This window comes from Muscardinus avellanarius (genome assembly GCF_963383645.1).
Source record: "Muscardinus avellanarius genome assembly, chromosome: 14".
Lineage (NCBI taxonomy): Eukaryota > Metazoa > Chordata > Mammalia > Rodentia > Gliridae > Muscardinus > Muscardinus avellanarius.
This window is the reverse complement of record NC_137800.1, coordinates 77090563-77099461: the sequence shown is the minus strand read 5'-3', so window position 1 is coordinate 77099461 and position 8899 is coordinate 77090563. Positions and strand designations below refer to the sequence as shown.

Sequence of the window (8899 nt, the reverse complement as noted above, 5' to 3'; positions counted from 1 at the left end):
TTAGCTATGATCCTAAGCTTGGGAAATAGGTTTGGCAGGAAGGTAATGATATATGTTCCAAAGAAGAACAGATCAGTTGAGCTAAAACATGAAGTTAGAGACCACTGACTGCAAACTCTAAATTATCCAAAGTTTTGTGGATAATGTTTACAGACACTCCCCAGGAAACAAAGATGCTACTCACCATGGGTCCATTTTGACATTCTCCACATTTGTTCTCACATGGTAAGCCTGGAGTTTTATGTCCCATGCAAGCAACAATTTCTTCTGTTTTCCTGAAGGTGGACTCCTTGTATAATAAAAAGGATTTCTGTATAATTAAGAACAACAGTGGAATACCACAACCCGAGTTTTATTTTTGCTGTTTACTAGCTGAATAAGCTGGCTGCAAGTGGCTAGACTCTTAGTATTCTTATGAATTAAAGTGGAGGAGACAGTAAAATAACTACAGTGATAATAATACCTGCCCTTCTATCCACACAGAGATGTTGGAAGGATCACAGAAAATAATACAAATGCATATACAGTGTGACTATTTACAGCATCATTAAATAAACTGTTAAAAGGGCCATTTTATTTTTACATGGGCTATATCACTGGAGAAGGTTTTGAAAGGTCTCCCTGAATTACAAAAGGCCTCAGTAAGTAGCTGAGGCTGTCCTTGAACCATGATCCTTCTGTCTCAGACTCCCAAATGCTGGGATTACAAGAGTGCACCACCATGCCTGGCTTTTTCTTCTTAATTTATTTTATTTTGAGATAGAGTCTCACTAAATTGCCTAGGCTGGCCTCAAACTTGACTCAGCCTCCTAAATAGCTAGGATTTCAGGTGTGTGTCACCATACCCAGATAGTTACTGCATTTTCAAATACAAAATTTAGACTAGATTATAATCTGCATTTTGTTGAAGAGAAAACAATAGGTAGAGGACTAATATTCTTCTTTTACAAAATCAGTGCCTATGGCCCATACTTATAATCTCAGCATTTGGGAGGCTGAGACAGAAGGATCCAGGTTCACGGACAGCCTCAGCTACTTAGTGAGACCCTCTGCAACTCAATGAGACCCTGTTTCAAAGTAAAGAAAATATAGAGCTGTGGGTGTTGCTTGGAGGTAGAACACCCTGGGGTTCCATCCCCGGTACTGCAAAAAAAATATGTGCCTTATGTGAAGACCATTCTTTGAAGTCTAAAGAGGATAGGCTAAACTTGCTTGTAAAAAAATAGTGAATGGGCTGAGCAGGGCGTGGTGGTGCAAGCTTGTAATCCCTGTGTTTGGGAGGTGGAGACAGGAGGATAGCACAGGGTTGAAGCCAGCCTCTCTGGCTTAAGAGACCCTGTTTCCAAATAAAATATAAAATAGGTCTGGGAGTGTAGCCCGGATGTAGAAGGGTTCCATTCCCAGTACCACCACCAAAATTAAAATAAAATAAAATAAAATAGTGAGTGGGCTAAAGAATTGGCTTCAGAAATATTATGCAAACTGGCTTATTTCTGCTGTCTGGCAATTAACATCCCCTCCCCCCTCTCCCTCCCCCAGTCTTTCTGTGTTGCCCAAGATAACCTGATACTCCTGGGCTTAAGTGATCTTCCTGCCTCAACCTCCCAAGCAGCTCAGTCTGTAGGTGTACCCACCATCCCTGGTTATCATTGTTGTCCTTCTTTCTCTCTTTCTCTCTTTTTTTTTAAATAGTGCTTTTGCTGGGTGTGGTGATGTACGCTTGTAATCCCCATGCTTGGGAGTCTGAGACAGGAGGATTGCGCAGGTTCAAAGCCAGCCTTAGCTGGCTTAAGAGACCCTGTTTCCAAATAAAATATAAAATAGGTTTGGGAGTGTAGCCCGGATGTAGAAGGGTTCCATCCTCAGTACCAGAAAAGTGCTTTCAAGCCCCTTCCAAACTCCAAAATCTCACTTAAGTGTCATCTTGCTCAAGATAAGATGAACCCGGCTTCAACTCTGGTTATTTTCCAGGACAGTGTGATATTTAATGAGTCTGTGTAGGATCCTCATTTTCAAGTGTATGCCTGCATGTGTGAGCATGTGTGTGTGCATGTGTGCGCTTGCATGTGTGTTATGAGCTTGCTTGTGGATAGTAGAGACTGCCGCCTGCTGGTGGCCTATAAAATCCCCACCGGGTCTGGGAGTAGTCAGTGGTAGGGACTTTTCTTGGTCCTTGGCAGGGAACACCAGAGGAGAAACTCTAGTCTGGCAACCTGATGCTCCACGCAGTTGGTGGTGACGAAACTCCTGAGGCCTGTGCCTGATGGAGAAAGTCCCTGCCTGGCTTTCAGTTTAGTTTGAAGCCGGAGGCCACATTAGTAAGTCCCTGCCTGCCTCTCTCCTTGGATGCTCCACCAGATAATCCTTGACTAAGCGACAGCTTCCAGGATGTTTCCTAGGGTGGCCCAGGGGCCACGGGAAGCCCAGAGTACTGCCTTCCTGAAAGCTTTCTTCATCAGCGCACATTCTCGGCAATTCCTGAAAAGGCCCCCCCCCCCTGATTTTTATGCATTTTCCTTTCCCTCTCTCCCTCTTAACAACCTCCCTGGCAACCTCCCTGGCTGGTCACTCCTGGATTCCTGCAATCCCTTGGCTCCTGAGCACTTGGGTCCACAGGTATGCACCACCACACCCAGTTTAAGATGTCTCAAATTTTTTCAACAAACTTCCCAAGCAACAGTGATACATGGGTGTCTGGGGCCAGAGAAGAAATGAAGGAACAAGGAGGGACCAGACGGACTTGGCTTCCTTCTTTCTTCCTTTCTTTTCTTTCTTATACTGAGGATGGAACCCAGGAGCATTCTATCTCTGAGCTACATCCCTAGCCCTATTTTTTAAAATTCTTTATTCTTTAATTATTTTGTGGTACTGGGGGAGGAACCCAGGGGCTTTTCTACCTCTGGGCTATACTCCCAGAGCTTTTTTTTTTTTTTTAAATGCTTTATTTGGAAACAGGGTCTCACTAAGTTGCTGAGAGCCTCGCTAAGTAGCTGAGGCTGGTTTTGAACCTGTCCAATCCTCCTGCCTCAGCCTCCCAAGCGCTGGGATTACAAGCGTGCGCCACCACGCCCGGCTCTTTTCTTTATTTTGAAATAGGGTCTTACTGAGTTGCAAAGAGCCTAAGTAGCTGAGGCTGAGAACCGCAGGGATGCTGGGATTACAAGCGTGCGCCACCACGCCCGGCTTGAAACATGGTTTCTTACAGGGGCACAAAAGTTTTCTATCTGACCCAAAGGAACGGAAGAGATCAGGAGTTAGGAGTCTCCTGTATTTGCTTGTGTGACAGAGCGTGTCGGGGATTAGGGTGTAGGAAACTGGCTTGACCAGGGGGAGGTAAGTGAAGAGGGGGTGGTTGACTAGTAGTTAGGGGTTGGGGTGTGCGTGTCTTCTTGGCTTCCAGCACTGGATCAGAAACATTTCAAGGTTGGAAAGGAAAGTGCAGGGAATCTTAGCCGGCTGGGGGACGGGAGCAGGGTGCGGTGACTGCACCGAAACCTACCCAGGGCGGGGCCGGGCCTGCCTCGGTCCCTCTCAGGTCTTGTGGTCGGGTGGGGCTGGGCAGGCCGGGCTCCCACTTTCTCTCTCTCCCTCCGCCCCCAGGGGCGGTCCTGGGCCCCGAGGCCAATGGGTGGCGAGCGGAGCGGAGCGGGAAGCGGGCGCTCCCCAGCCCCCTGTGGCCCGGGCTTCCTAGCCGGCGCCAAGTTTGCTTCCCGAGGGTTGGCGGCAGTCGTGCCTGGTCCCCTCTTCGCGTTCTCTCACCTGCACCGGGCCGAGGACGCCGGGCAGGGTGGCGCGGGCCGGGGCAGCCGCAGCCCAAAGATGCAGCATGGCCGGAGCGCCGCCACCCAGCAGTCCCCACCGCACCACCGGCTCCACCTGTCTGCACCCGCTCAGCGAGCTGCTGCGCATCCCGCTGGACCAGGTAACCGCGTCCCGCGCGCAGGCGCAGGGCTCCCGCCAGCCCCAGGGCTGAGCCCGGTCCCCAGTACCCCTGCAGGCCCCTGCCCCGGAGTGGATTTATAGCAACCAGCCAGGCAGGTGGGCTTTTTTTTTTTAATTTTAAATTTGGTTTTTTAACATTTTCCTTTTTGTAAGTCTAAACATATTTTGCACACCCTACATGGCAAGTTCTATTCAACTTTTTAAAAAAGTTTTGATTTGTAATCAAGTTCTGAAGAAGTCTGATAAGCGAATCTAGTGTTTCTCCCATCAGTGTGGCCAAGTATACTTTTTCCTTTTTTCTTTTTCCTGGTACTGAGAATTGAACCCAGGGGCACTCTACCACTGAGATACATCCCCAGCCCTTTTTATTTTGAGACAGGATCTCGCTGGCTTTGAACTTATGATCCTCCTGCTTGGGCCTCCCTAGTAGAAGGGATTACAGGTGTGCACCACCGCACCTGGCTAGTCAGTATTTACTATTTTTTAATATTTATTTATTTATTTATTTTTGTGGTATGGGGGGGGGTGGAACCCAGGGGCTTTCTACCTCCGGGCTACACCCCCAGCCCTATTTTATAATTTATTTGGAAACAGGGTCTCACTAAGTTACTGAGAGCCTCACTAAGTAGCTGAGGCAGGCTTGGAATCTGTGCGATCCTCCGCTGGGGATTACAAGCATGCGCCACCATGCCCGGCTTTTACTATTTTATTTTTTTAAGTGTAAGTGATCCTATTTTAAAAATGAGCCTGATTGATCCGTGGACTATAGTCACTAGTTTTTTTTTTTTTTTTAAATATATATACTGGAGATTGAACCCAAGGCGTCTACCTCTGATCTGTACTCTCAGCCCTTTGTATTTGGAAACAAGGTCGTTAGGTTTTGAATGAGAGACCTGGGTGTTTTCAGCAATGAGACTGGGCAATCAGCAAGATGGCGCTTTTGTACTCTGTGGGATGGGATGCCCATTAGAATGGGAAGAGGGACCACCAAGGGATACTTTGGCTTTCTGAAGGCTGTAACGTATTCACGGGTTTATCACTGAAGTAGAAGGCTTGTGTTTAGAACAGGTCAGTGGAAAAGAGCAGCCCTGAAGAAGTTATCTGAACTGTCCAGGAATTGCCTGCTACCACTAACACGACAAACAGTAAGAAATCTTCCTGCTGACCGAGGCTGTTTTACTTTCTGTATTTTTTTTTTTTTAATGCCTGGGGCTCTTTACTTAGTAGTGACTCAATACATGTCTGTTGGTCTTAGTGGAGTTGGGCAGGGCGTGCTGGAGGAGTGCCCACACACTCCTGTTTTGTTTCATTTTGGCTTTTTTTTTTGCCAGCTTATTTCCTGTTCCCTTGACTGGTGTCCTTCTTCCTTTTCATCAAACAAGAGCCTACCTGCAAATCACCTTCCATAAGCAGCTAGGAACCCGGGCCTGGCCTTTTGCTTTATGCAGCCACTGTTGACAGAGCCACCTGTCCCTGACTCACGGAGGATCTGACCACTGCCTCCTTCTCAGCCTGAAAGCCTAGAGGGTCAGGGACTTGGGACAGGTGTTAGATGCTACCGCACGTGCACTTTTGTCCCTTACTCTTCAGTTTCTAGCGATGCTGGGAGAGAAGCAGGGACCCAGACAGAGGCGGATGCAATCGCAAAAATTCTTGAGGTCTGACACTAAGTGTAACTAATTGCTGAGTTTTCTCAGGGGAAGTTTATTTTGTATTTACCTGTCCACCTCCTATCAGACATTATTTTAATTGCATTTTCTCTTTTAAGCTATTTTGCCAAGCAAGAGAGGAAAATTTGGGGAGAGGATGATATTATAGAAGAAGGCGTGGTTAGTTGCAACTGCAAGTTGCTAGCCTAATGGTATTAAACACCTTTACTACTCCCACCTCCATCCCCAACCTCCTGGATATCTGTAAAAGTAACCCTGTTTTTAATTTATGAAAAGGACAAAAGTGCCTTAAATATGTTTAAGATTGAGAGGGACAAAGGGTTTCTGGGATGAATCCAAGGAAAACTATTGGCCATGAAAGGAACACATGGGCATTCCTAGGTTCTAGGTTCAGGCTGACCACCTCCAACAGGGTCAGGTCTGAATGACTCTCCGTGGAAGAAGAATCCATAAGGCAGTGCCCAGGGTAGCTTCTTTTAGACCCATCACACCCATGCAAAATCCCAAACCGTGAGCCAGGCGTGGTGGCGCACGCGTGTAATCCCAGCATTTGGGAGGCTGAGACAGAAGGATCGCAGGATCATAGCCAGCCTCAGCTACTCAGTGAGGCCCTCTGCAACTTAGTGAGACCCTGTTTCAAAATAAAGAATAAAAAATAGGGCTGTGGATGTACCTTGGAGGAAGAATGCCCCTAGATTCAATCCCCAGTACCACACACACACACACACACACACACACACACACACACACACCAAAAAACAACAACAACAACAAAAAAACCCAAAAAAACCCCCAAATTATAAATAATGAGCTTGGAGGCTAAAGTGTGGCTTGAGAGTTTGTAAGTTTGGTATGTTTTTCCTTCTTCATACTTTAAAGACTTTTTATTTAGTGTGTGGCACTAGGGATCAAACCCAGGGGCATTCTACCTCTGAGCTATACCCCTAGACCCCCTTTTTTGTGATACCAGGGATTGAACCCAGGGGCATTCTATCTCTGATCTATATCTCCAGCCCTATTTTTTTAATCCTTTATTTTGAAACAGTATCTCACTATGTTGCGGAGGGCCTCACTAAGTAGCTGAGGCTGGCTGCGAACCTGTGGTCCTCCTGTCTCCGCCTCCCAAGTACTGGGATTACAAGTGTGTGCCACCATCCTGGCTATCTAGCCTTTTTAATTTTATTTTTTGAATTTTGAGACAGAGTCTTGATAAGTTACTGAGGCTGACCTGTCTTAGCCTTTCAAGTGCTGGGATTACAGGTGTGCGCCACTGTATCCAGCTATGAAATGTCAGACCCATTTGGACGAATTCCCACTTTGCCCAGAGCTGGTACTCTACTCTCAGTATCCTCATGTGTAAAATGAGAAATGGCAATGAGATCTACATTTTGGGGTTGAGACATCTTATATAAAATGCTCTTGTATCAGACAAAAGGCCCTTGTATTAGACAGGGTGTTGGCAAGAAACAGAATTCCACTCGATTGGTTGAAATGGAGAAGAGGCATTAATGAACTGCTTAGACTGTTGTGATCAGAGCTCAGGGAACTAAAACAGGACCAGGCTAGGGGTTTAGCTCAGTGGAAGAGCTCTTACCAAACACGAAGGAGGCCCTGGGTTCCATTCCCAGTGCAGAGAAAAAGGATATTGAATTGCCCACAGCTGGGGAAAGGGAGCCAGTCTATTGCTGTTGTTTTGTGACAGCCAGACCTAGCCCCAGCACGCCTGCTGGGTTGCAGTAGAGAAAACCGAGAGAGAACTTCAGCCCTTCTCCTTCATCTCCTGCCTGTGACCCCAGTGGTCCGACCCAACCCAAGGGTGGCTGATCTGGGGCCACTGGGTACAGAATGGAAGAGACAGGTGGAGACAGGTAAAGCCAGGTGTGGCTTGTCAACCTAAGGATAAGCGTGCCGTCCTTGATAAATGTTTGCTCCCGTCCCATGAAAGAGTGGCTTTTTTTTTTTATTGGCCCGAGAGATGTTGACAGACATAAAACACACATGTCAAGTGATCCGCACAGTTCTTCACATGTCACATAAAGATACTGAATGCTTTCCTGATGTCCTCATGTTTCATGCTTCTACTCATAATTTCTGACTGATTGCACTTCTGTAAATGTCTTTAGCCTCTGGGTCTTCCTGTGTCAGGTAGTTTATTATCTGCAAAAACTGAGACATCCTTTGAGCATTCTGGCTCGTCAGTGAAGACCTCTTTATTATTTTTTCATGGGTGTGCCCCATTCATCTGTTCTGTTCACTTCTAGGCACCCTTAAATAGGTGAAATGTGTGTGCAGTTATGTGTATAATAAGGCAGAGTCTCTGGGTTTTGTTTCCAGGGACTTTTCCTAGCCTGACAAGCTCCTAAAGATGTTAAATGTAAAACCATCTTATTTAATTAGAGACAAAGAGAGCATAGCGGTTCAGATACAGAGTACGGTAAATGGATGAGGACTTAGGGACTTCTCCAGGTGTGGTATAAATAAGTTTGTTGGAAACTGCATTCCGCAACGAGTCCCTGTCCACCGAGCAGAAGGAGCGCTCCAGGAGTTAGTAGGATTATTTAGATACGAAGCTTTACTTACCAGGATAAATTAAGCAAGAACTTTTCTTTCCCATTTTTGGGAAGTCAAGAAATGGACGATGAATTTGTTTTTAACCATCTGCTCATTCCCTGTCTGTTTTGTTTTGGTTGTTGAGTGTGACATGATCTGCCTTTAAACTAAGCAAAGCCTTCTAAAGTTGAAACATTGATTTGACTGCCAGGCAGGATATTGTAATGTTATTAATGTGTGTGGTGCATGGTTATATTTTGGGAACTATAAAACCTGAAAAGGAAACTGTTTTCAGGCTTTAAAAAACTTCCAGCCGGGTGTGGTGGCGCACACTTGTAATCCTAGCATTTGGGAGGCTGAGACAAGAGAATCCAGGGTTCACCGACCGCCTCAGCTACTCAGTGAGGCCTTTTGCAACTCAGTGAGACCCTGTTTCAAAATAAAGAAGGAAAAATAAGGCTGAGGTTGTAGCTTGGAGGTAGAATGCCCCTGGGTTCCATTTGTAGCACACACACACACACACAAAGAATAAAAAAATCAGAAAAAAAAATTGGGAGTATAGCTTGGAGGTAGAATGCCCTTGGGTTCAATCCCCAGCACCCCCCCCCCCACACACACCAAAAAAAAAGCGGGGGGCAGAGAGGTAGAAGGCCCCTGGACTTAAATCCCTAGTACCACAAAAGAAAAAAAAAAAAAAAAGGAAAGCAGAAATTAAAGCACCAAAGGTTTAGGAATAT

General features: G+C 46.2%; 1 protein-coding gene across 1 annotated transcript in view; it reads left to right on the top strand.

Annotated features, from left to right (window-relative positions):
• Nucleotides 1-3826: 3826 nt before the first annotated feature.
• The window catches only part of MBOAT1 (membrane bound glycerophospholipid O-acyltransferase 1), a gene marked incomplete at both ends in the record, with an annotated part of 103992 nt that continues 98919 nt past the window's right edge, over nt 3827-8899 (top strand). The window contains one exon of the mRNA XM_080710286.1: nt 3827-3922. Within this exon, the coding sequence (XP_080566412.1) occupies nt 3827-3922 (96 nt within the window). The remainder of the gene's footprint in view (nt 3923-8899) is intronic.